Raw genomic sequence first — 25,876 nt, 5'->3', positions numbered from 1 at the left:
CAGGTAGCTCAGTTGGTGAACCAGATATGCCAGGTTTGCAGGTTTGATCCCCAGTCAGGGCACATACAAGAAGCAACCAATGATTGCATAAATAAGTGGAACAACAAGTCAGTTTCTATCTCTGTCCTCTCTCTCTCTAAAATCAATAAAAATTTTAAAAAATGCCCTGGCTGGTGTGGCTCACTGGACTGAGCATCAGCCTGCAAACTGAAGGGTCACCAATTTAATTCCTGGTCAGGGTACATGCCTGGGTTGCGGGCCAGATCCTTATGGAAGTTTCTCTCCTCTTTCTCCCTCCCTTCTACTCTCTCTAAAAATAAATAAATAAATATTTAAAAAATAAATAAATTTAAAAACACCGTCTTCATCTCGTAAAGAAATCAAAGAGCTGAGTGGGAAAATACCATCCCAGGTTTCTTAAAGACAAGCATGGATGATGTCAGCTTTCAAAGTCTCCAGGACCGCCCTGCCAGGAGGGTTCCCAGTCTTCTCTTTAGAAGTCTGGGGAAACTACGTATTAACAAGGTGCTGCCACTGTAGCCCACCCTGGAGGTCCGAGTCTCAATGGCCCAGAAAGTTTACGCCTCTAAGCCCTCGGAGCAGGGCTGAGGTGGGAAATTCCCGTTCAGCAAGAAGAAGGCTCCGTCGTCCACCCTCTTCCTTTCCCTCAGGGCCACGGCCTTGCCAAATTTCCTTTGGTCTCCGCGACCTCCTAGGAGAACGCCGTTATCACCCGCGTTGCTGCAAAACCCCAAAACCTAAACCAGCAGAGCTGCGGTCTTGTCCCCCAGCCAGGAAGAGTCATTTCCGGTGACTGACTCCCTCCCCCGGAAGTGAGACCTGATGTAAACACGGGAACCGGGTGTCAAGGCCCTGTAGGTCAGAAAGCCGGGCCGCGGGCGGCACCGAGAACTGTTCTTGGGATCGGGACGTGCGGAGGTGAGGTCAGTACAGGTGGCGTGGAGCTGGGGCATAACCTCAGAATTGATCGGGGATCGGGGATAGGCTAGGGGCTTTTGAGCAGGGGTCTTGGTGGGTGAAGGGATCTGGGACACGGATCTTAAATGGGTGGTGGTGTTGGAAGGAGTATGAGTGCTGTCTTGGACATGAAGAAATGCTGGGGACTGGGGAATTTGTGTGAGGCATCCCAGGACAGGGTCCTTGGGTGGCGCTGATCTTTGGAACGGTAGTCCAAATAAGGGGATCTTGGGAGGTGGGGCTGTCAAAATAATGTATCTTTGGGGAATGAGGTAGTACAGGGAAGGTAGTACTGGGGGGGGGGGGAAGGTAGGAGGCTGGGGTCCTGGGGCATTGAGAGAGGGATGCCTGGGGAAATGTCTTGGGGAGATCCGGGATTGTAAGTAGTATGGGGGCTCTTGGACAGAAATTTTAAGGAGGTCTGAAGCAGGAGTCTGGGAGGTTAAGTTATCTCAGATAGCGATTTTGGGAGGTGTGTGTCCTGGACAATGGTCTTAAAGGCGTAGGGGTGTCCTGGGGTAGGATCATGGAGAGAGGATAGGGAATGTGGAGGAGGAATCTGGCAACATAAGAAACATCCAAACCTGTTGAGAATTTTTGAGTTTACTTGAGCCAAAACTGACTACAGTTGCCAGAAAACAAGATCTCAAATGCTTTGGAGAATAACAGTTTGCAGTTTCTTTTATGCATTTGAGATTAAGGTGAGACCTTAAGGAAAATTATATGTAGGTGGAAGAAAGGTAGGTGGGCATTGGATTTGAAGGAGGAGTCTGAAAGGTGGCATTTCCAAGGTGTGTTAACCCAGATTGGAAAAAACAATGGACAGGGTTTGCTCAAGGCAAAGATAAGCCTTTTACTAAAGAAATTACAGGTCTGAGGCATGACTACCCATCATAATCTGCCCAGTTAGGAATTTATAATCAGATCACCCTGTGAGGTTAACTTTCTGTAGGACCCTTGTTTTGTCCACAGATCTCAGGGGGATAGGATTCCTGGGGGTAGGTCCAAATCAACCCATGTTGAAGTCAGGGACAGCAGAGCACATTAAAGAGAATGTCCCCAGGGTGGGGGATTTGGAGTAATAAGGGATTCTGAGGTAGGATCTTTAGGGCATACGTGGATCTGGGGAAACATCCAGGGTGGTCCTGGTTGGGCAGAAGTTAGCCCATCTTGAGGTAGTCAGGGGATCCTGAAGGGGTTTGGAGAAACCCATGAGGAGGGAAGGTGTGAGAGCACTCTAGGTGGAATAGGTTGGGGGGTTCAGAAGGGTGTGAGGAGAGGAGTTCCTGTGGGTGGTAGACCAACCATATCTGGTCTCAGGGCCAGGTCAGGGAGGTGCAGGAAGAGGTGGATATCCTAGCCCCCTTTCTCCATTTTCTGGCAAGTAGAGTTGGGTGCTAGATTCAGGTGTGAAGATGACAAGTGGGTGGGGTTGATTTCAGGCCATGTTGGGCATTGGGGCCAGGATTGCCTGGGAGTGTGGGGGAGATGTCACTGGGGCATTTACTTTCTTATTACTTTCTGACAAGCAGTTCGTGAGGGCTGGGGAGAAAGAAGGAGGTGTGGGGTCCAGGTAAGGGTAGCCTTGGAGCTGGGGTCAACCAAATGTGAGAAGATGGAAAGGTTCCTGGCCAGGCTGTTTGGGGTCTTGGGAGCTTAGAGTGGAGACTCCAGGACTCTTCCCCCTGTTTTTGTCTTCTTTACAGTCCTGCTGAGGTTAGTAGAATGGGAGGTGGAAGAAAAAATTAATTAAGGACAGGAGTTCTAGGACTTGGAAGGCAGACAGACCCCTGGACTCTTTCCATCCCTACCCCCATTTGTATCCAGGTAAGCAATCCTGGATCATGAGTCAGCAGCCACTTCGAGGAGTGACCAGCCTGCGTTTCAACCAAGACCAAAGTGAGAGAGACTTGTGCCTGTACCCTTGTGGGAGGGAGGGAGGGAGGGAGAGAATGGTCAGAGGTGGGTGTTAAGCGGCTCTATCTTCCCACCTGGGCATCCTTTGACGCAGCCTGGATTCCTCCCATTCCCCAGGCTGCTTTTGCTGCGCCATGGAGACAGGGGTGCGCATCTACAACGTGGAGCCCTTGATGGAGAAGGGGCATCTTGGTGAGCCACTGGTGGGGGTGAGACAGTGGGAAGAAGGGACAAAGGGCTGGGCTGGGCATTTGTTCCCACCCCTACTGACACCCTGATCCTTGTCCAGACCATGAGCAGGTGGGAAGCATGGGCCTGGTGGAAATGCTGCACCGCTCCAACCTGCTGGCTCTGGTGGGTGGTGGTAGCAGCCCCAAGTTCTCAGAGATCTCAGGTAAGTGCCCTCATCTTATCTCACCCTTGGCCCAGGTTCCCCAGAATCCTAGCTTCCCCCAGGCACCCCAAGGCACTGGCATCTGAAGATGGCAGAGCACCTTAGAGTTACGCAGTGAGGCCTACAGCTTGGAAGTCATGGATCTTATAGCTTAAGAAGCTTGGTGTTTCGTCTTCATTTAACACACATTAATCGAATGTCTCCTGTACACCATGTCTTTACCTATAGGGTGCTTGCTGCGAGCCTGGTACTGTTCTAAATACTTTACATGTATTAACTCATTTAACCCTCACAGTAACCCTGGTAGGAGGTATCATTATCCTCATTTCTACAGATGAAGAAACAGGCCCAGAGAGGTTGAGTGACCTATCTAAGGTCATACAACTAATTGGTTTTAACATCTTCGAGCTGTCTCCCCAGTGCCCACTTGCCTTGACCCTCAAGTGCCATCTTGTTTTAAGTTTTTGGTTTTATCCCATTGGGATGGCAAGAGACTTGCCCTAGGCAAGTCAGAGAGCCTAGTATTTCTCACAGAAATCTTGGGAGTACAGGGACTAGGACCTTGGAGGCAGAAATAATTAGTGACGGAAAGTTACAGACCTGGGTACTAGTCCCTGCTTGCTTGCTTATGGGCTTTGAGGTCCTTGGCCAAATACTCGATCCCTTCAAGCCTCAGCTTCCTCACTTATAAATGGGTACAACAGTTGTAAGACCTGTTCTCTCCGGAATAATGCCCACAAGTGCTCGTGCTGTGTGAGGTTCACATTGAGTGTTAGCACAATGTTAAACAAGTGGGTTGAGGTCCCATGGGGAGTAGGGTTGGGTCTTGTGTCACCAGGGCTATCCCTCACCTTAAACCTTGGCCCTGACGATGAATCCACTTGCCCACCAGTGCTGATCTGGGACGATGCCCGGGAAGGCAAGGACTCCAAGGACAAGCTGGTGCTGGAGTTCACCTTCACCAAGCCAGTGCTGGCTGTGCGCATGCGCCATGACAAGTGAGCCTAAGGAGGACTGGGGGTGGGGAGGTAGGAAGCCCCCACAACAGGCAAGAGGGTTTGTCCTGCCTGGGCATTCTGCCCTCCCCTCATGGACCTCCTGTGTTGTGTGATGCCCACAGAATCGTGATTGTGCTGAGGAACCGCATCTACGTGTACTCCTTCCCTGACAATCCCCGAAAGCTGTTTGAGTTCGACACCCGGGACAACCCAAAAGGTGAGAGGACCCAGCTATGCAGGAATAAGGACAGGAGGCAGTGGATGGGGTGGAGGGGAGAAAATGAAGAGCAAATGCAAGGGGCACAGAGAGAGAGAAATGGGAAAAGAGAAGCAGGGAGAGAGTCTTTGCACAGAGATGCTCCGATGGCCTGAAATGCTCATATCCCTCATCTATCCATCCTTCCATCCCTTAGCCAGTTCCCTCTTCCCATCCTTATCCCTGCCCCACCGTTTGATGCCCCAGATATCAGAGCAAAAATACCTAATAAGCACATGAGTGGGTGTGTCAGGGATCCCTGGGTCTCCTGGGGCTGCCACAGCTGTGTAGGGAAGAAGGGACTATGCCTTGCCAGTGGGGAACACAGCTGAGGGCAGCACCCTGAGGACTCTGTGGGTAACATGTATCATGAAAGGTCAAAGTCCAGCCCTTTTCCAGCTCTGTGCATTCTGAGACTTTGCCTGGCTACCGCCTGGCTACTGCCTGGCCCCTGCCTCCCCTTCACTGGCCTGACCCCCCCCCCCCCGTGCACACACACACACTTCATCCTTGCACCCTAGGGCTCTGTGACCTCTGCCCCAGCCTGGAGAAACAACTGCTAGTGTTCCCAGGACACAAGTGTGGGAGTCTGCAACTTGTGGTGAGTTTTCCAGTGGGCAGGGGTGGATGGGCTAGTTCTCCCTGTAGACTCTGGGACCCTGCCATTCATACTACCCCAAGCCCAGACTGCTCTTTCCCACCATAGGACCTGGCGAGCACAAAGCCTGGCACTTCATCTGCTCCATTTACCATCAACGCACATCAGAGTGACGTGGCCTGTGTGTCCCTAAACCAGCCAGGCACCGTAGTGGCCTCGGCTTCCCAGAAGGGCACCCTTATTCGCCTTTTTGACACACAGTCCAAGGAGAAACTGGTGGAACTGCGCCGAGGCACTGACCCCGCCACCCTCTACTGGTGAGTACAGGGTGTGTATGGTAGGCCAGCAACTCCACGCCATATGACATGTGGGCGTCACTGCTAGTTTGTCTTCCAGTATCAACTTCAGCCATGACTCCTCCTTCCTGTGCGCTTCCAGTGATAAGGGCACGGTCCATATCTTTGCTCTCAAAGATACTCGCCTCAACCGCCGCTCTGCGTGAGTATCCCTTTCCCCACCCCACCCTGCATGTCCTGATCCCCCTGCCCATGTACAACAACTGGGCTTAGTCAGTGCTGTCTGCAGGCTGGCTCGCGTGGGCAAGGTGGGGCCTATGATTGGGCAGTATGTGGACTCTCAGTGGAGCCTGGCGAGCTTCACCGTGCCTGCTGAGTCAGCCTGTATCTGCGCCTTTGGTCGCAACACTTCCAAGAATGTCAACTCTGTCATTGGTGAGTGGGACTAACTCTTGACTGGGGGTATTGCATGGGCAAAGGCCTGCAGGTTGGACCTGAAGAATTTTAGGGAATAGGAAGCCTGAAGAAGCTAGAATGGGTGGTTCAACTCTATTATCACTGAGGGAAATGACATGTGGGCAAAGGCCTGGAAGGAGATCATAGGCCATGAGACACCTGGATTCAAGTGTGTGGCTTTGGCAGCTTCTAATGTTTTACTGATCTTCCTCCCTCCTTCCTCTAGCCATCTGTGTAGATGGGACCTTCCACAAATATGTCTTCACTCCTGATGGAAACTGCAACAGAGAGGCTTTCGATGTGTACCTTGACATCTGTGATGATGATGACTTTTAAGGACCCTGTGTGGGTTGTGCTAGGGACCTGCAGTGGCAGAGTGCAAAGCATTTATGGGGGTGGGAGTGCTGGAAGTCACCGGCCACGAAACACTAATGGGGCAGGTGCCCACTTTCCACTCCACAGAGCAATGCCTAAACAGCTCATTTCCCCCAAGCACTTATTGATGTTTGTGTCCTTAAGGACTGTGTGCCCAGAGGGCTAGGCCAGGGACCCAGAGAAGCAGCGGATGTCCTGGCGCTCCCAACCTGAAGAAGACTAGGGACCCAGAGGGAGTGCCCTAATCCAACCTGTGGGGATTTAAAAAAAAAAAAAAATTCCCAGAAAGCCAATCTCTGATATGATGAATATAAATAAAAAGCCCTTAATAGTATTTATGACTGGACCTCGTGAGTGGGGCATGGAGATGAGGCTGTAAAGGCACTGCAGGAGTTTCCAGGAAAGTTGTGACCCTCTTGGACAGGACGGAGGTGGGATCGTGCTACAATCCTCTGACAGCCCCGGCCCGTCTTCTCTGCCACGTCCGTTTGCCTGGCTTCTGTTTCTGCGCCGCCAGCGCCGCCCGGATCAGTCCCCCTTGGCGCCCCCGTTCGGGAGTGCAAGGGAACTCGCTGCGGATACTTAGTTTCCCTGCAGGCCCTGCTGCTTCACAGGTCTTTCATTTGCATTTTTGGTCACGTGCTTTGCTGCGCGTGCGCCACATACCTGGGTTGATAGGGTAGCAGCTGCCCCGCCCAGACTCCATTTCCCGATATCCGCCGCGGTGGCGCAGGGATTAGCGGGCGTTGTAGTTCGGCTGTTCTGGCTGGTCCAGCTACATCGACTTGCAGGATGTCGGAGGTGCGGCTGCCACCGCTACGCGCCCTGGATGACTTCATTCTGGGGTCGGCGCGTCTGACAGCCCCGGATCCATGCGACCTGCAGCGGTGGTGCCATCGCGTCCTCAACAATCTCCTCTACTACCAAACCAACTACCTTGTCTGCTTCGGCTTCGGTCTTGCTCTGGCTGGGTGAGGGAGGGAGGCGCCGCCAGTTAGCGGGGGACGCCTGCAGGGTGTAGAGGGTGGGTTCGCGGTATTCTGAGAATCGGGAAGGGTAACCTGGTGAGGATGTTGCAAGGCACGGGAGGGCAAATTCAGTAGAGATGGAAAGCCTAAGGTGCTTGGGAGTGGGGACTCAAAGTGAGTGGGGATTTGTTTATAAGGAGGGCCTGGGGCCAAAATACTGCCTGGCTGAGGGGGGCCCAAGGGGAGTTAGTGGGACTGGAAGACCTGGGGAAGATGGAGAATGTGGAATTGAAGGGGAAACGGCGGGAGATGGACCTGAAAATCAGGAGAGCTTGAAAGTGGGACGTGAGTGTGTAGGGGTGGTGGGGAGATGTGACTGATGGGGCCAGGTTAAGGGGGCCCTGGATGCCTTAGGGCAGAGACAGGGACGTTGCTGTGGTCGAGTTGAAAGGTTTGGAGGGTGCACTTGTGGAGGATCTGGGCTTGGGGAATCTGTCTATGACCTATGACTGGAATGCAGTTGGAGCAGGTACCTGTAGGGGAATTTGAGCCAAGAGGGAGGACCCAGGGATAGAAGGCCTGAAACCTGAGAGGCATGGAGAACCTGGAGGAGGGACTTGGGTGGGAATGCCTGGAAGGGGGTCCTTAAAGGACCCTGGGCCTGGGGAGAGGGAAATGTGTTGACACAGGTCTGGAAAAAGAATCTGCAAGGGTTGGGCTCAAATGGTGGGTTTGGGGGCAGGATGGGGTGGGGTACTTGAGAGGGGTTCTGGCGGGGTAGGGTCAAAAGGAAATATCAGGGAAGGAGCCTATCGGGATGGGAGGGGCTGAAGCTCAGGAAGATGGGGCTGTAGGATTGAAAAGAAGGAAGTCGCAAGCCCTGGAGGGTAGACCTGTTGGAAATAGGGCTGGCGGGAGGGTCTGGAGACTGGGGGCCTAAGCTCTCAGGGTCAGCATGGTGGTCTGGGAGGCTTGGAGGCAGGGCGGCTCTCTCCCCGACTGATCGACTGGCTTAGTTCTATTGTCCCTGCAGGTACATGCGCCCGCTGCACACCATCCTAAGCGCGCTGGTAGTGACGGTGGCCCTCGGGGTGCTGGTGTGGGCGGCGGAGAGTCGCCCAGCCGTGCGCCGCTGCCGCCGCAGTCACCCCGCCGCCTGCCTGGCCGCAGTGCTTGCCGTTGGCCTCCTGGTTCTCTGGGCAGTGGGCGGCGCTTCCATCTTCCTGCTCAGCATTGCCGGGCCTGTGTTTTGTGAGTCTCCACTACCCTGAGATTGCTGGGAACAAGGCCAGCACGCACGTGGCGCCAGGCGGGCCCCGCTCCGGTTTCTGGGCGGAGAGGGGGCTGGGAGGACCCGGTGGGTGTGGCCACACCCCATTACAAAGCACCTTCCCTGGATTTGCTTCCCTCTTTTGGGAACGCCCTTCTTAATACTGCCTTTTTGGCCCTCATTCCTGGTATTAAGTTCCTTCCACCAGCCACGTCTCCCTTGCATGCCGTCTCTGGCCACGCCCCTGTTGCACAGCATTACTTAACCAGTTTCAGGATCAGAGATGTCCCGTTCCACTGACCACTCCTTTCGATATTTCCCATAGTGATCCTGGTGCACGCCTCGCTACGCCTTCGTAACCTCAAGAACAAGATAGAGAACAAGATTGAGAGCATTGGTCTCAAGCGGACGCCCATGGGGCTGCTACTGGAGGCGCTGGGACAAGAGCAGGAGGCTGGATCCTAGGGCTCTGGGATCTGTACCTGGAGAATGCCACCCCCAACCCGACCCATAACCAGGGTTCAGAGCACTTTCCCACCCCTTAAAATAGGAGCCCCTTGCCCAGTTCAAAAAGTAGGGCATCTGTAACCCCCTCCTACCCTGGTCCCCAGATCCAAAACCGGGATGTCCCTCATACCCAGTCCCTATTTCCCAGGGGCCAGAGTCTTTCCCAGCCCAGAACTTGGGACACATCCAGCCCAAAACTGGGGTTTGAAGGCCTGAGTATCCATGGCCAGCGGAGACACTCCCCCAACCCCAACCTGGGACCCACTTGTCTCCCATGCTCAGCCTCAAAGCTGGGATGTGGGACCAAGGCATTCTCAAACCTCGAACCTTAGACCAAGGCTTTTCCATGCCACAACCCAGCTTTGAACCCAGATCAAAGCAATGCCAAATCTTGACCCTAGCTAGGATCAGTTTTAAGTCCCTCTCTGGGTGGAAGTAAGGTATCCTGACCCTGTTGAACCCTTGGTTCCAAGTAACCCCAACACTCATTGGTCCCATTTGCCTCCCTCCAGCTCTGCTTAGGGATTCTGCCCCTCATCCCCTGCCAAAGTTCCACAGTGGTGAGGGCCATGGGGGTGGGGGTAGCCCCACCTTTGAATGAAGCATATATATCAGTGTTGCTGCAGCAATAAAGGCTGTTATGTGGCTCAAGGCAATTGGGCCTCCTGGACAAAGTCTGCACATTTCAATGGTCATAGCGGCCTTCTGCTTTTCAATTCTGCTAGTTTCTGATTGGGTCTCTGTCAGATATGTGGGCTGATGGGGTGAGCTCTCCTTCTGGAAACCTGTTAACCTCCAGGGCGTTATCACACAGGTAGTTAAGGGCATGCGGTGTTCTCATCATTTGTATTACTAAGGGCTCTTGTTCAGGGTTGGCTAAAAATCTGACCACAGATAGGCAAAAAAGTTGCCCACATCACAAAATAAGTAAAGCCAAAGTGGTTGACATTATCACAGACTGTTATCACGGTATTATATTTTTCATATCATGGTGTTATAAAATATTATCTGGCCTTAACTATGGGTGTGGGTCCCAAGACAAAGCAGGGAGAAGAGCAACACATGGGTTCAGTTTACACATTTATTCTAGAAACCCCCTTCCAGTGTGGGTAGTGTGTTGGGCCCCAAGTCCGTTCATACAAAAAGAAAAGTTTAACACCGGGTAAAGGGGATAGGGGGCCCCCCACTCCAGAAAGTTACAGACAGGTATAGAAAACACAGCTTGTGTAGATTTGTTTAAAAAGTGGTGGATGGAAGGAAAGCCAAGGAAGACGTGACGCAGCCTGTGGCCAGGCGTCACCTGAGGATTTTACTGGCATCTACCAGGATCCACCACGGCAGCATCCAGAACACAACACACCCAAGGGCCCTTCTGTGGGGCCTCCAGAGTGGGGATAGTCAGGGTAGAGGTTGCTGCCAAAGGCTGGGCCATCTCACCCTAGAGACAGAGGAAGTGGGCACAGACAGGCAGGCAGAAACGGGCTTCTTCTGGCACACCTGGGGTGGGAAAATGAACCCAAGCCCCACACTGGACTTCAGTCCTTCCAAATGTGGGTGGAGAGCTTAATTCCCCAAGAACTTCCTTGGTGGGGAATGGCAGGGAGTTTTGTTCACATCAGAGTCCCTGACTGCCCGGAACGGCCTTGCGACTCTATATGGTCCACTTCGTGGAGAGGGTTCCTGAATGGAACAGGCTGGGCATGGGACAAGAATGAACCCAACCAGATGAGATCACAGTTTCCCTTTTATGAAACATCTAGTGTTGGGGAAAGACAGTGAAAACCTAAATCACGACTGTAAACCGAAATGGAGGAGGTTTGGAGCCCCAATTACACCATCCCCTCTTTTAAATTGGGAGGGCTCCCAGTTCCCAGCACAGTATGAGAGGAGAAGCAGGGCATCAGACACCTTCATGGGCCAACGGGGAGCCAGGGGCCTTTGAAGATCAGGTTGGCACCTCCCAGCCCCAGGACCAAGAGGAACCACACCCCAGGGCTCAGCGAGGTCAGCTGTGTGCTTTCCAGACTGGAGTCATGCCCAGGCCAACAAGGCGTACATCAGAAGGGGTCAGACCAGTGTCCCCGGGGTCTGAGGGTCAGAACTGGAGGACTGCTCCCCCTCTAGCGTCAGGTCACTTAACCGAGCGCTCAGCTCCTGAGGGTACAGGAAGTCCACGTAGTATCTTTAGAAGGGGTAGCAGGAATCCGGAGGACAGGGTGGAAGACAGAGGAAAAGACATACAAGACACAGAAAGAGAGGAAAAGAGGCTCGTTAAAGAGGTGGAGGGAGGCACAGGACAGCATCTTGAGGCTCAAAAGCGTGGGGTGTGGTGAAAAGAGGAAGAGAAATGCAAGGGCACAGGATGTCCCTTCCTCCCAGCACCCTGATTCTAAGGTTAATTTTCAGCTGACATGCACTGGTTATTAAAATATTAAAATTCATCTGTATTTTGGTAAAGAAGTGCTACCAGGGTCCAAGATACCCTTCCACCAATTCCCCACAGATTGATGTAGGTCAGGCAGGGCCCAGTGACCCTGTGCCAAGGCTGTGGCTAGCATTCTCATGGCCAAAGTCAATTAGCTCTCACGACTACCTGCCCCTTAACTTGGAGACTTTTGCCATCTACCTCGAGACCCTTACCCATCAGTAAAAGCACCCCCCATACCTGCTGGAAACAGGGGGTGCGGTGAAACTCCTCGAGTGTGGGAGGGGTGCCTGGCTGGGGGTCCCATACAGCGCCTGGCCCACCTCATAGCAGCGGGCATGGAGGAAGGGTGTGTGTTGTGGGCCTATGTGGGAGAGCACAGGCCGTCGCTGGGGTACCGCAGCCACTCCCGAGTTCCGGATGTACCAGTCCCGTAGCCCCTCCAGGGCAAGGTTCTTGTGGCCACTGCGCTCGCCAGCCGGAGGGATACGGGTGGGTGGGGGCATCCATAGCAGAGGGTTTGGATGCACCTCTGGACCCTCTGCAGCTTCCAGGGGTAGGCCACAGGGCTTGTTGCGGGTGGCACGGGTGTGGGGGTCCTTGCTGCGAAGGAGGGGGCTGCTGCCGTCAGCTGCATACACAGGTGGTGGGCCAGGGAACATGGTGAGGAGCCCATCTCGGCGGGAGAAGGGTCCTGGGACCTCAGCTGCAGGCAGCAGCTCCCCCCAGCCTGGCCCACCGATACTGCGGGGCAGGCCCCGGTCCAGGGAACAGTCCAAGAGGAAGTCCCCACACACAGGTGGGAGCCGGGAGGGCCCGCGGGAGGCAGGGGCAGCTGAGCTGGGCCGGGCAGCCCGGGGAGGGTCTGGGGGACCAGCTGTGCGGGAGGAGAAGGCAGGGGCTGGTTGGGGGCGCTCATACAGCACTTCACTGCTCTTGCAGACTGGGGGACCAGTGGCAGAGGGAACCAGAGGTGCAGGTGGGGAGCCAGCTCCACCCCCAGCTGCCCGGTCCACTAGCAGGGCCTCAGAGCTGTTGCTGCGGCGGGTGCGAGCTGCAAAGAGCGAAGCATGGTCCGAGACCAGGTCTGCCCGGGGAAAGCCCATCTGGGAGTCCTGGCTGCCGGACCACTGGCGAGAATGGAGGCCTTCAGGTCTGGGGGAGTGGAGGTGGGGCGATGGGAAGAAGGTCAGAAATGTCAGGCAGATGGGCTGAGTGCCCTAGGTCTGTATCATATCTCTCTCTGAGCCTTCACTTCCTCATCCCCCAGATGGACCCAGGATTAGAAATTGTGTGTATAAATGTGTTACGTAGAGGTATGTAAGGGACAGCAGAGGTTCTGTCTCAGACTTGGGGGCAAAGGGATTAAAAATGTATGGGAGGCCTGCAGCTGTGAGCTCCAAGGGACATGTCAGTGTGTGTAAGGCTAAAGAGGAAATGCTGGCAGGGAGAGGCCCAGAAGAGGGCTTTTCCGAACAAATCTGACCAGCACCCCCTGCTAAGGCTCTTCTCACGGCTCCCCACCTCCACAACGAAGTCCTAATCCTTAGGCCTCAAATTCAAGGCCCTTCCTATATTCTCTGCCCCCCTCCATTTGTATGAACCATCCAAAACTATCATCCCCATAGCCACCATCACAGAATGCAAGTATCATGAGGACCAAGACTGTCTTGTTCATAGCCTAAGAAAAGCAGGCACTTAGTATTTAAGAAGCAGTAGAGGAGAGTGGTTAAAAGCATGGAAGCATGGACTCTAGAGACAAATTTGGCTAGGTTCAATTACCAGGTCTTTGGTTTACTAATAAGTCACTTAACTTCTCTGTGCTTCAGTTTCCTCTTCTATAAAATGGGAATAACAATAGCACCTCCTCCGAGGGATCTTTCAATAATTAAATGAGTTGATACCATGTAAAGCACTGATCCCTAGCAAATACTTGGTACTCAGTACATGTTAACCAGAACTTAATTATGTCCATAGCATCTTTCAAAGGCAGAAATTATTATGCACATTTCACAAATAAGGAGACCAAGATTCAGAGAAGGGAAATGACTCGTCCAAAATGCACAGAAATGCCTATACTCAATCATGGGGGCTTCTGCCCCAAATCCCCATCCCCTTCTTCTCTACCAAGAAACTCCTATTCATCTTTCAAAGCCCAGCCTCTCATGTCCCACACCCTTTGGTAATACTTCCCAGTTAGAACTAACAGATCCCCCCCTCTGATCCTCACCCCCCCCCAAATTCCCTTACTTGCAGAGCTGGGGGCCAGTGCCCCGGGTGAGGACAGGTGTGGCAGGCACACTTCGCCCCTCAAAACTGGAGGCACTCCTGGGCAGCGAGCGTGTGGGGCTAGAGAGAGATAGGCAGGCCCAGGGAGGGGTCGACATTAGAGACTGTCCCAACCAGCAGGCCCTCCTACCAGCCGAGGTTCAGGACCGTACTCCTGGATCATGGAGAAAGGAGGGAAGAGTCTCATCCACACCTGGTGGGGCTGGCCACAGAGTTCCGTCGGCTCTTCAGGTCCCCATAAAGATCTGATGGGGGTGGTTTCCATGGGGTTCGCCGCTCAGGGCTGCCCCCAGATACTGCCCACAGCTGGTCCCAGGTCTTGGGTGGCGAGGGGCGCTCAGCCAGAGGGAAGCAGCCACGAGGCTCCTCTGGGTGGAAAGGAGAAAGAGGGGGAGAATTTGATGAGAAGGGGCCCGATAAGTTGTGGGAAATGTAAGGGCAGGGCTTGGGAGGCAGGGAGGGGTAGAGGGTTGGACAGGGCTGAGCAGGCTAAAAGTGAAGATGGGAGCCCCACTGGAGGATGGGCCGTGATTAAGGAGAAGCTGGAGAGGGAGGGGAAGGGCTGAGCATCAAAGGATGGGTAAGTTTGGGTGACAGGAGTCCTCACCATTATCATGGCTGGCCCCAGACTCTGAGAGGGAGCTGCTCTCCGAGTGCAGAACTACATCATCTACAAGTAAGAAGCAAGGGACCCCAGCCCATCCATACTAGGCCTAGGGCCATCCCCTTATACCACTGGAAGGTCTCCTCCCCACCCTGTACCCTCTCTAAGAATCCACCTTTCTTGAATCCCAGACCACCAGAGACTTGACTCCAAACTTTTCTGGGGCCTATGGGTCAGTTCCCAATGGCCCTGCCCTTGCCCAGAGCCAGTTTATCACCACCCTTCTTACTGTTTGGATCCCTTAGGTTCTGCCTGTTGCTCACTTTTCACTGGCGGTTCCCCCACCACACCCCTACCTCGTCCCTTAGCCAATGCCCATTCCCATGCTTGCACTGGTGAGATGACAGGGCTTGGCTTACCTTGGCTAAGTTGAGCGAGGCGCGTGCCCAGGCAGATACCCTGGGTGGTGATAACAGCCCCTGTGGACAGGGGGAGCACCGGGAGGCCGAGGCGGGCTCGGACGTCCCTGAGCTGCTCCTCCAGCTCATGCAGCCGCCGCAGAGCATCTGCTTGGACCTGGCGCCGGCGCCGGCGCTGCTCGGCACTCAGCTCAGGGGCCAAGGCCAGGCGACGGGCAGCTGCCGCGATCTGCTGCTGCACTGACACCTCACGTTCCAGAGTTTCGAGAGCGAGCTCCTGCAGGGCCCACCCAAGAGGGCGGAATAGAACTAAATGTTGGAAAATGGCAAGCACAGGAACCCGGCGGTGGCAGAGTCCGTCTACACAGGAGGCGGGGGCTGTTCTTTCTGGAGGGTGGGGCTTATTCCCTCTGGGAATAAGGACCTGTCTTGATTAGGGTCTGGGCCTATTCATCTTCCCGAGGGTAAGAGGCTTTTCCCAACAGTTACAGACCAGCATCCTCTCACACCAGGGACCCACCTCCCTCAGGCCGGATTCTTTTTCGTCTTGGCCTCTCCTTCCCCTGGATGCAGCCCCCTCTCCCACTCTGCCCAGGCTCCCTCCAGGATTCTCCTCTGTATCTGTTCCACCCCAAACTTGTTCTCCCTGACCATCTGCTCACCTCAGCAGGGCATAAGGAGTGGTGTGCTGGGTTGGGGGGCAGTGGAGGGTAGGCTCGGGCTGGAGGGGGCCGCCGGCGGACCAACTGGGGCCGTTCACCAGGCTCCAGCGGGCACTCAGGGGGCAGTTGGCCAGTTAACTCCTGTGAGGGGGAGCGGCAGGGCTCAGATATTATCAAGGGTTAGTTAGGGGGGTGGGGAAAAGCAGTAATAACTCCAGAAGCTACAGAAGTCCTTCTAGGAGCCCAGTTCTGCTCGGCATCACATGCCTGTTATTTCCCTTCCTCTTCCCAGCTCTCCACCAGGCAGGTGTGCAGCCTGGACTCTGCCCCTTGATGGCCCAAGTCCCAGGCAGTGAGCATGGGAGGCAGGAAGACATGTTTTGGAACCCAGAGTTCCTGATTTTTTATGAAGATGATACAGTGTATACACTGCATATCACAGAACACTCTTTCAGGGCCTGATGCTATATGCTCTGAATGGCATTATTATTTCTGGCAAGCTGTGTGGACAGTCACAACAAGAAGGGTAAATCAACACTATAAACTATGCTGTGTCACTTCAGGGCAGGTTTTACTGCCACATTTTGGAAATAGCAATTGTTTTGTGAGGTTTTTTGGACTTTAAATTGTTGATGCGGGTATGGGGTGTGGGCATCCACTGCCATATTTTATTGATTCTAAGAAATCTAGGCTGAACTTTGAGAAGCTAGAGGGTGACAAGGTATTTGCAGGTCAGACAAGTGGCTCAGCAATAGCCACCCCAGTCTGCCTACCTAGGAGTCCTGGCTCTTCATCCCCCACCCCTACACTCTTAGGGTCAGGTCCTCACCGCCTCTTGGAAGCACACTTTGCGTAGCTCCTGAAGCTTCAGGCTCAGGGCCTCCTGCAGAGCCCGCTGCCGGTCGAGCAGCCCCCTCAGACGCTCTGACTTCACCTGGGGGGCAGCCTCTCCGAACAGGGCAGCTGAATACAGAGGGAGAAAATATCAGTGGGGCAGCCAAGGCATCCTGCATCCTGTGGGGTCAGGAACCAACCCTCCCCAAGGGGTGGGCAGGAGGTGACTCAGAGCAGGGGAGGCAGCAGCAGGAGGGGGAACCAGACACCGACCTGAGGCATTAAAAGTGGAAGAGCTGATCAGCTGACCTTTGACTTCCATCCTGGTGCTGTAGAGAGGCTGTGGATTTTGGCGGGAGAAGGCCTGGCAGTGATGCACGGGAGCCATTAAGAAAGCTCATGTGTGATCCCTCATCCTCGCCGCCCCCCCCAGCTCCCCCCTCCCCAGGAAGGAGGAAGGAGAAGTCCCCTGACCTCACCCGCCCGCCTGACCTGCCCTTTCAGAATCTGTATCAATGTTTGGCCTCCATTTGGCCCTGGTACCTTGGTTCCCTTCCCATTGAGTGGGAGCACAGCAAGTGAGGAGCTGGGCCAACTTATGACGCCTCCTCAGAGGCCCATGGGCCAGAGTCAGGACTCTCACCTGGGGAGGGAGAATTAATATAACAGATTCAACCAACTATAACAACAATGGGCATTTTTTTAAGCACCTGAGTGCTTGGAACAGTTACCTTATATACCACCTTTAACGTTCACAACCACCTTGTGACAGCAGCTCCATGATTATCATTACCCCGAGTTTAGAGATGAGGAGAGTAAGACACTGAGAGGTGAAATACCTTGCCTCTCGCTAAGGATAGAGCCCAGGCCCACCCTTTTGGTCCAACACTCTCTATAACTAAATCTGCTCCAACTCCACCAACTCATCATGAACTTGCAACCTATCTGACCTCAGGGACTTTGCCCAGGCTGTGGCTGCTGTCTGGAGTGCTCTTTTCACCTCTCACCTTGCCAGCTCCTGGACCTCACATGCTGGGACTTAAATGTGGCTTCCAGAGGTGGGCCCCCACATTACCTCCCCTCAAAACTGTTGTCCAATAAGAGACTACCTCCCTCATATATTCATGAGGACAGGAAATGTCTGTCCTATTTACATCAATATCTCTGGCACTCAGAACAATTCTGCGTGCACACAAGTGCTCAGTGAATGTCTGCTGGGTGAATGAAAGAATGATGAGGCAGCCGACCCAGAGATCAAGCCTAGATCGGTGGGTCACTACTTGTCTCAACTCTCCTGCACCTGTGGTGTAACAGGAAGAGTGTCCACTTGGCGCCAGGACCCCTTCAGCCCCTCTGCCGACCCCAGCTTGTCCTGCACCCCCAATGGCAGATAATGAGCTGACTGCCTCCTGCCTTTCTCTGCCTTGAGCTGCCCTGGCTGGCCATGGGGCCTGCCTCGGCTGGCTGCCAGTCCTGCCCTTGTCCCCTCCTCTGGAGTTTGCTCTCTCCCTCCCACATCCCGCTTGGTCCCTAGCTGGGCAGCCAGGTGACATCATCTGCTACCACCTGGCCTGACCTCAGTGGCAGGTGGCTGGGAGGGCCTTATGAGGACACAGAGGTCCCATCCCCATCTACCTCGAACTCCCCAGCTTGTTATGACATGCTGGCTAGGTGTGGAGAAGAGCCAGGCAACTGAGGAAGCATGCGTTCAAGCCCCTTCCCCACCTATACATTGGGAGATGTGGCCAAGCTGCTAATATGGTGCCACAAGTTCCTCGGCAGTCCTCCTACCCGCCCCATATGGGCTGTACACCTCCCGTGGTACCTGCCTCAACATCAGGGCTAGGCATCAATACCTAGATCCCTTTTGCACATCCAGGCAGCAGCATGTGCTTTGCAGCGGAGCTCACATGCCCATCCTCCAAGGTCTGACATGCCCAGCACAGTGAGGTTTCCTTGAGGTCCCAGCTCAGCCTCCTCTGCCCCTTGGATCCTGGCAGTCCTTCTACTCTGAACTCTCCCAGGGATCCCCTAAACCTTCCGCTGTCTCAAGAGGAACTTCCATTCCTCCCTGGTAGGCCCATTCTCTAGGACTGGTCTTACATCTGACACAAAGTTGCTTCGAGCATTCCTTTCCTGGGAGCTCACAGCATCTTAGAAGTCAACACGGGGTCCAGAAAGGAACCCCGACTCCACCCTGTCAGCCTGACCTTGGGGACATAGCTAGGGCCTGAGTCATGGGGTCACTGGGCAGGCTAGACACAGGGTCCACACCCACACCCTCACACCGGGCTCCTGAACCTCTGCCTCCGCACACCTGCCCTTGGCACATTTGCCTTTGGGCCCAAGGCTGCCAAAGATAAGAAAGGGATTCCAGCAGACCCCTCCCCAACACCCTCCCACACTAGCCCCTGGCTTTCCCCACTGGTGGTCCTGTGCTATCTGTCCCAGGGTCCCTGGACGGGCTGCAGCAAAAGAGCTATACAGAGCAGTCCCACACCCAGAGGCGGGCCCAGCAGGTTTTTCAGGTCTGCCCTTCTGACACCACAACCAAGAAATTCCTGGCTATAATGACTGTTTACAACCTAGACACTTCACTTGGGTGGCACCCCAACACCTTCAGTGGGACCCCCATTTCCACATCCTGCCACCATGGAAGCAAATACAAACTGCCAGTGTCTAGACTGTTCATATTGCCCTAAGAGCCCCCTTCTTCACTCTAGGTCTGGGCTTTCTTGAGAGGCTCGGCCCCAGGTTGAGGGAGAGCAAAGGCTACTCCCACAGGAAAGGAAGGGGGAAGAGGAAGTGGAGGGAGTGGAGAAGGGGGACTCAGGCTTCTCTTCTCCCTGATCCTTTCCCTTCCTCCATTTCCAGCAAGGGATCAGCTTCATGCCAAGAAAGGAAGTTGGCTATTTTGGCCTTCACCTATCTATCTACTCAGGCCCTCCTTCCTCAATGTCCACTTGTATAGATCTGGCTTTTTCCCACAGGGAACGTTAGTATACCCCATACTCACCTCTCCCCACCTGTGGGCCCATGTTCCCAGGTGCTCACCAATACCAGATAGGTACTGTGGGCGGCCTCAGGTACCTGAAAAAAATAGCTGTCTCCACCAGGCCCGGCTCCAGCTGGTAGTGGCAGTGAGCACTGAGTGCAGTGGCAGCCTCCTAGGCCGCCTCCCACTAGGCAATGGCCCAGCCTACCTGGCCAGGGACTGGGCCGGCCCATACCTTTTAACCCTTGCCTGCCTACCACCAAGGCTCAGGCCACCCTTGGAGAACTCTTGGTGCCAGGTGCCCTCAGGGTGTCCAGCATGGCCAAGAAGAGAGCCTGGACCTCCTTCCTCACCCCATACACCCAGCAGAAAACTGGGGAAGGGTTAAGGGCGATGGCAGTGGCGGCTGCCTCTGGTGCTGCCTAAGTTCCTAATCAGACCCTGACCAGTCCAGGATATTACCTGGGAACTGGGGTCTGGTGAGGTGTTAAGGATCCTGGTGGCCCAGGAATATAAATCTGTACATCGTGTGTGTCTCTTGGCAGTCTGCATCCCATTCCTGAGGTTCCTACCCTTTCCTTCCAGGGCCAGGCAGGGGTGTGAGAAGGTCTTAGGGCAATTCCTACCTTCACTGAGGTAACAGTTTCTCAGCTGGGGATAGAGGAGGTATACTTTTCTAAGGAGAGACCAGGTCTCAAGACCCTACCACTTTCTGCAGTTCCAGGAGAAATCATCCTAAAAACCAACAAAGCACGAATGTGTTTTAACCCCTCGCGATCCCTACAAACCTGGGTGAATGGCGCAGACCCAGCTTCTCATAACCAGCTTGTAGATGTGGAAGCTGAGGCCTAGAGAGGTGAAGAGGCCTGATTCTGATCACAGAGGCATAAGAGCAGGTCAAATCAGATCTTGGGGGGTTGGGTCCTGGGTTGAAGGCACACAGGCTACTCCGGCAAGGGAGTGGGAGTGGGAAAGGGGACTCATGCTGCTCCACGTCCACACTAGGTTCCCCAACCCCATTCTTCCACCTTGGGCATTTATGGCCAAGAGTCAAGGAAACTGAGGGCTCTGAGTACTGTTTCCCCCACACCACCACCTGGGCTATGGACCTGCACAGCATACGCCACACATTCTGTGCTCCACTTGGGACCATCTGCTCTGTGACCTCAGGGCCCAAGCCCTGCCCAGGCCCCTGCAGCAGTTCATGCTGTGAGATGAAAGGGCAGAGTGAGGCAAATTGCCTGCCTGCTTGGCAGGTGGGCCAAGCCTGGAGAGGAGCTCCCTTTGTATCAGCAATGCCCCACATACATGCCCACCTTTCTTCCTGGGTATGAGATTTCCAGCATGGAACACAAAGGCTCCTTTTATCACCCCCTTCTCCCTCCACCCCTGACCCTTGTGCTGCCCAGGGTTGGTAGAGGCAGCAGCCATAAGATGGGCAGCTGGGAGTTGGTGGGGAGTGTCCTCTGAACCATGGCCTCTCCCACCTCTTGGTAAACACCAAGAATGTTGGAAAGAGGGATGTTTACAGAATCATACATGAGAAGGACAAGAGTATCTGGCTGGCAATGCAGATTGAGTCTCAAGGCTTAGTTTTTTCATCTGAAAAACAGGTAACTGGTGCTTACAGAGCCAAGAGAAGCCAAAGTCACTTTGGAAGTCATTTCAGAGTGCAAAGTCACTCACACCACGTAATTAATGACTGTCAATAACAACAATAATAACCTCAAGCAGAGGTGGGCTGGTGCAGGAGTAAGGAGGAGAAAGAAGGTAACTGGGCCTCTTGGGCCAGGCACACAGGCAAGGCAGTCACACACACACATTATTGCCCTGGTCAACAAATTTTAACAGCCTAGAAGCTGGCCAACCTCCAAGCACCACCTCCGCTGGGACGTGAGCTTCAGATGGCCTCATGGAGAAGAGGAAGTAGTGGGTCTGGGGCTCAATCCAGCTCTGCCACTAACTGGCTGTGTGACTGCTTGGACAAGTTCCTTAACCTCTCTGGGTCTCAGTGTCCTCATCTGTAAAAATGGGGGTGATGATGACCATATGTACCTCACAGGGTTGTTGTGAGCACAAAGGAGTTAATACATTTAAAGCTTGCTTAGGATAGTGCATGGCCTGAGCTAAGTGCTCAGTATGTACTGGCTGTCACAATTACAAGTATCCCAAAGTCAGGAATCAAAATATGTATATATATGAGGTCTGTCCAGAAAAAAATCCAGCCATTGTTAATATAACGAGGACAGTTTGCACGACATCGATGTAACCTGGAAGCCAAGGAGAGTGGACTGGAATGCACATGCATAAACAATGACGGCCTCACTGTACTAATCAGCAGGGGCGGTAGATGTTGTTGAGTCAGCATGTGTATTGTGTGGCTATAGCATTCAAAATGACTGAATGAGTAGAGCAACAAATCTGCATCAAATTTTGCAGAAACTATTCAGGTGATTCAGAAGGCCGCAGCTATGGGCAATTGGTGATTGGCAGCTTCATCATGTCTCGTCCAGAGTTTTTTGGTGAAACATCAAATTACTCAGATGACTCAGCCCCACTAAAGCCCAGATTTGGTGCCTTGTGACTTCTGGCTTTTCCCAAAACTAAAGTCACCTTTGAAAGGGAAGAGATTTCAGACCATCCATCAGATTCAGGAAAATATGACAGGGCACCTGGTGGTGATTAGGAGTATTGTGTGAGGTCCCAAGGTGCCTACTTTGAAGGAGACTGAGGCATCATTGTCTGATGTACAATGTTTCTTTTATCACTAAATTTTATCAATAAATGTCTCTATTTTTCATATTTATATGGATGGATACTTTCTGGATAGACCTCCTTTATATGGCAAAGGCGGTATCCCTCAGCCTTAAAACCCTCCCTACTTGCTACTCAGACCTGGAACCCTCTCTACTCATTAAACCAGACGTATCTGAAACAGAGGTGTTTTCCCTCATTATCCAACCTCTCCTTACTCAACATAAAAAATGCAGGAACCAAATATATTTACACAACACAGTACCCTTACTATACCAATTCTTGCCACTGGAACTCAGGAAAATAAAAATATTTGGATAGGTTTTTGAGTTAGAACCATTATTCTTCATTATCTGAACTTTTCCTACTCACTATGTAAAGTGCACAAACATTTTTTTTTTGTAACAGCCAGTTTATTAACACACCACCGGATCCATGTGACAAAGAGGAAGAGCAAAAGAACTGGCAGAAAATCACATATCTATCTATCTATCTGTCTATCTATCTATCTATCTGTGTGTGTGTGTATAAAATGCAAAACCAAAATACCTTCAGACAACTCGGGGGTCTTTCACTGTCTGAAATATCTGAACTCTCCTCAGAATTCAGATTGAGACAGTGAGGGATGCTTGTTTTGTTATTAATAGGTTTGGACAAACGTTTTAGGTAAATAAGATGGGTATGGTGTCTCGTTCCTCAAACTTTCACTGCTGTCTATAAGAAATGCAGAAACAAAACATAACTGAATAACATGTTACTTTCTCACTATCCAGATTCTCCCTGTCCTCAGAAACAAGGAGATTTGGACAGCATGGGAACCTTGTTGTTGTCATTGTTACTACTGGATGAGCCTGATTCTAACACCCAGTGACTACACCCCCAGACTTGCCCCACAGAGGTTGAATAAGCTTAGCACCAGGATTTATACTCTTACTACTGAGAGAAGGGGGACAAACCCTTGCCCCATCCCACCTCTATCAAGCCTGGACGTCCCTGGCCTAGAATGGACTTTTTTCAGGCCAGAAAGGCAGGGATCATGAACCCAGGGTCAAGACCAGGAGATGGGGGTGACACCACCTAGAAGAATCACACATACCCTTGAGTCTCCCACCCCAACATATTTGCTCATCCCCACCATGGGACAGCCCCCAACCTCGCAAGGCTGGAAATATGACGCAGACCTCGCAGACTCCAAGAGAGTGAATGAATAATTCAGGGTATTCTTCCACAGTTGGGGAGGGTGGGGAGCACGGGAACAGTTCTATGCCCTCCTGGGGCAGGGTGAGAAATGAAAGTTCTGTGTAAGATCACTGGGTGGTGACGGGGGAAATCACATACAAAACCCACTTCAGCCACATGAGGCCCATGAGGTTGCTTGTTCTTGCTCATGGTAAGAGAAATATTTGGGGTGAACATCACAGACAAGAAGAACAGCAGAACCTCCAAATTTAAGGCAGGGTATAATGGGACCCCTGTCCTTCTGGCTCAAAGGAGACGGAAAGTGTGTGTTAAGAAGGAGGGAGATCTGAACAGGGAGGAGGGGCATGGTAAGGGATAGAACAGGGGCCTGGGGGTGGGAAAGGACGAAGGGACAGGACAGGAAGGAAAGTAGGGAACAAGACAAAATCAATGATGGAGGTCAGAACGCTGGACAGAAGAGGAGCCAAGACACTGGCCAGGTGATGGGATGGAGTGAGGCTTAGGACAATGGTTAGAGAAAAAGTAGGGGGCAGCAGGGGACAAAAAAGCAGAAGAGGGGTCAGGGTTGGTATAGAACAGTAACCAGAAGACATGATGGGGGACAGGCCAAGGCAGTGGTCAAAGGAAGAGATAGGAAAATGGGCAGGTGCAAGATGGAGGTGAGGAACAGGAAAAGACTGGGGCAGAATGAGGATAAGAATGAGGACAGTGTTGAGACAAGAGAAGACAGGAGAAAACAGCACATGGTTGGGGGCAGGAATAGGGCAGGAGATAGAGGAACAATCTAAAGGCGGTTAGCCAGGATAGAGACCAGGAGCCAGGAGAAGGACCAGGGGGATAGTACAGGGTGGGGAGAAAGTACAGAAGATCGAGGTCAGGAATCTGTACAGGTGTGGATGGGACTTGCGTAAGGGGTACAGGATAGGACTATAAGGGGTTCAGAGACTGGATAAGAGTTTAGGGAACAGACAGGTCAAGCATCAGGACAGAAACTGGGGTGATCAAGACAAGGCAAGGTGAACATCAGAGATGGAACAGGGTCAGGCCAAGGATCCTGAGAACAGAATTGGATGGAATTTGGGGTAAGGACTAAGTTTAGGGGGACAAAACAAGGGTCGAGGATGCCGCCAGGCCAGAATATGGTCAGGTCAGAGGCCAGACCAGAGGTCCTGGGGTCAAGACCAGTCCGGGTCTGAGATTTAAAACAGATGTAGTAAGGTTCGGCAGGGGTCAGAGGTCAGGGGTCCACGCAGGTACATCCCTCTTCGGAGTGCGGGGCCTCACCCCGCCCAGTCTCTTCCCTTGCTCAAGCGGGCATTACTCACCCAGGGTCCTCGCCCCGTGGCACAGGCAGGGTAGGTGTGGACCGGGAATGATGGTGGGAGCGCCCCTTTCTCGCCAATCCTCTGCTTGTTCCCGGGCTCGCGCCCGCTCTCTTTTCGCGCTCTGCGGTGGGCCGAGTTCGGTGGCCCCACTGTTAGCTGTGGGGGCCAGATGGGGGGGCGTGGGGAGGGTGGGAGAACAGCGCGTGCTGCGACGCTGGCGGTGGACCCGGGCCCCTTCTTCACCGGTAACTCGAGTCTGTCCGTTCGCGGCTGCACCGCCGCTGAGCTCCAGCCTGCGGGGAGGGGGGGGGGAGATGGGGGAGCTGACAGGGGGCGGGACGCGAGACCACAGCAGCGGCGGAGACCAAGTGCGCAGGCGCCAGCTCGGGTCCTCGAGCGGGGGGGGGGGGGGGGGAACGCCAGGAGGGAACCAACTGGGAGCGCCTGCGCACATGCTTTCTGAAGGGCGGCAGAGCTCTCCTCTCCTCTAGCCACGCCCTCTTAGTGATGAGTCTGGCGCCCCTACCCCTCCTAACGAACCACGAGGCAGTAGCTCAAACTGTGTTGTATCAGCTACCACCACACTTCTAAACACTCCCAATTACCCTCCATGCCCCAAATGCACCCCCAACCACCCTTCATTATCCCCTAAATTGTATCCCCAAACTACTACTCATTGATTTCAAGGAATATCCCCAATCTGCCTTCCATGAACATCCAAGCTATACAAACTACCCTCCACTACCCCCAATTCGTTCCCCCAAATCATCTGCAATTAGCCCTGAAACCATTAACCTCCAAAAAGCACTTTCAAATCACCTTCCATCTACCCCCAATATACACCCCAAACACCCTCTATTGACCCCAAACTACTCTCCATGTACCCTTCTAACCATACTCTATTAATTCCCAAATGGCTCTTCAAGAGCCCTCAACACCAACCCAAACATTCTCAACTACTTTTGATGTGGCCCCCACCTGTACCTTAAATCAATTTCAATAGTTACTGGTTCCACCTCCAAACCATGTTCCATGAACCCTCTACCAAATCTTTCATTGACCAACCCCATACCCTGCAACCCTTATCAATATCCCATGTAGTCCCAACTACTTAATGTGATCCTTTAACTGCACTTCAAACTACGCTCCAACACCCTCTCCACCTCCAAACCACACTCCACTGATCCAAATTCCACCCCCAAAGCACTTTCCAACAGTCCTCAAATATAGCTCCAAGTAACCACCAACCTTCTCTCTGTAGTTACCCAATTGGACCCCCAAATCATACTTTAGTGACCCAAATATATTAAAAACACCCTCCAATTTTCAACCTTTTTCATCTTATGGTACACATAA

The 25,876-nt window shown here is 53.1% G+C and overlaps 3 protein-coding genes across 10 annotated transcripts; 2 read left to right on the top strand and 1 right to left on the bottom strand.

The window, feature by feature from the left end:
* The first annotated feature begins 812 nt into the window (after positions 1-812).
* On the top strand, positions 813-6,602 carry WDR45 (WD repeat domain 45). Of its 5 annotated transcripts, none has more exons than XM_090264422.1 (11): positions 816-939; positions 2,806-2,877; positions 3,013-3,087; positions 3,185-3,289; positions 4,182-4,287; positions 4,410-4,504; positions 5,065-5,144; positions 5,250-5,458; positions 5,526-5,639; positions 5,727-5,872; positions 6,120-6,602. In XM_090264422.1, the coding sequence occupies exons 2-11, from the start codon at positions 2,823-2,825 to the stop codon at positions 6,227-6,229; spliced, it is 1,095 nt and encodes a 364-aa protein (XP_090120548.1). In that variant the 5' UTR covers positions 816-939; positions 2,806-2,822; the 3' UTR covers positions 6,230-6,602. The 5 variants fall into 5 exon arrangements, with proteins under 5 accessions (XP_090120553.1, XP_090120548.1, XP_090120549.1 ...); XM_090264423.1 differs by having other exon boundaries at positions 816-944; XM_090264425.1 differs by having other exon boundaries at positions 817-939; positions 5,538-5,639.
* Positions 6,603-6,676: 74 nt separating this feature from the next.
* PRAF2 (PRA1 domain family member 2) lies at positions 6,677-9,687 on the top strand. Its single transcript, XM_090264428.1, has 3 exons — positions 6,677-7,239; positions 8,270-8,487; positions 8,832-9,687. Exons 1-3 carry the CDS (start codon positions 7,061-7,063, stop codon positions 8,969-8,971), a joined length of 537 nt encoding a protein of 178 aa, XP_090120554.1. The 5' UTR covers positions 6,677-7,060; the 3' UTR covers positions 8,972-9,687.
* Positions 9,688-10,080: 393 nt separating this feature from the next.
* Positions 10,081-19,408, bottom strand: CCDC120 (coiled-coil domain containing 120). Of its 4 annotated transcripts, none has more exons than XM_090264913.1 (11): positions 19,263-19,408; positions 16,790-16,889; positions 16,520-16,610; positions 16,242-16,375; positions 15,413-15,553; positions 14,751-15,027; positions 14,335-14,397; positions 13,921-14,095; positions 13,689-13,787; positions 11,679-12,593; positions 10,081-11,195 (listed from the first exon to the last, which is right to left on the bottom strand). In XM_090264913.1, the coding sequence occupies exons 3-11, from the start codon at positions 16,566-16,568 to the stop codon at positions 11,081-11,083; spliced, it is 1,968 nt and encodes a 655-aa protein (XP_090121039.1). In that variant the 5' UTR covers positions 16,569-16,610; positions 16,790-16,889; positions 19,263-19,408; the 3' UTR covers positions 10,081-11,080. The 4 variants fall into 4 exon arrangements, with proteins under 4 accessions (XP_090121039.1, XP_090121040.1, XP_090121041.1 ...); XM_090264914.1 differs by having other exon boundaries at positions 19,337-19,407; XM_090264915.1 differs by lacking the exon at positions 14,335-14,397.
* Between the last annotated feature and the right edge of the window lie 6,468 nt (positions 19,409-25,876).

The sequence above is a fragment of the Furipterus horrens genome, unplaced genomic scaffold (assembly GCF_987537825.1).
Source record: "Furipterus horrens unplaced genomic scaffold, mFurHor1.1.pri manual_scaffold_17, whole genome shotgun sequence".
Lineage (NCBI taxonomy): Eukaryota > Metazoa > Chordata > Mammalia > Chiroptera > Furipteridae > Furipterus > Furipterus horrens.
The sequence above is the reverse complement of the archived record's forward strand: the minus strand, read 5'-3'. Positions and strand labels throughout refer to the sequence as shown.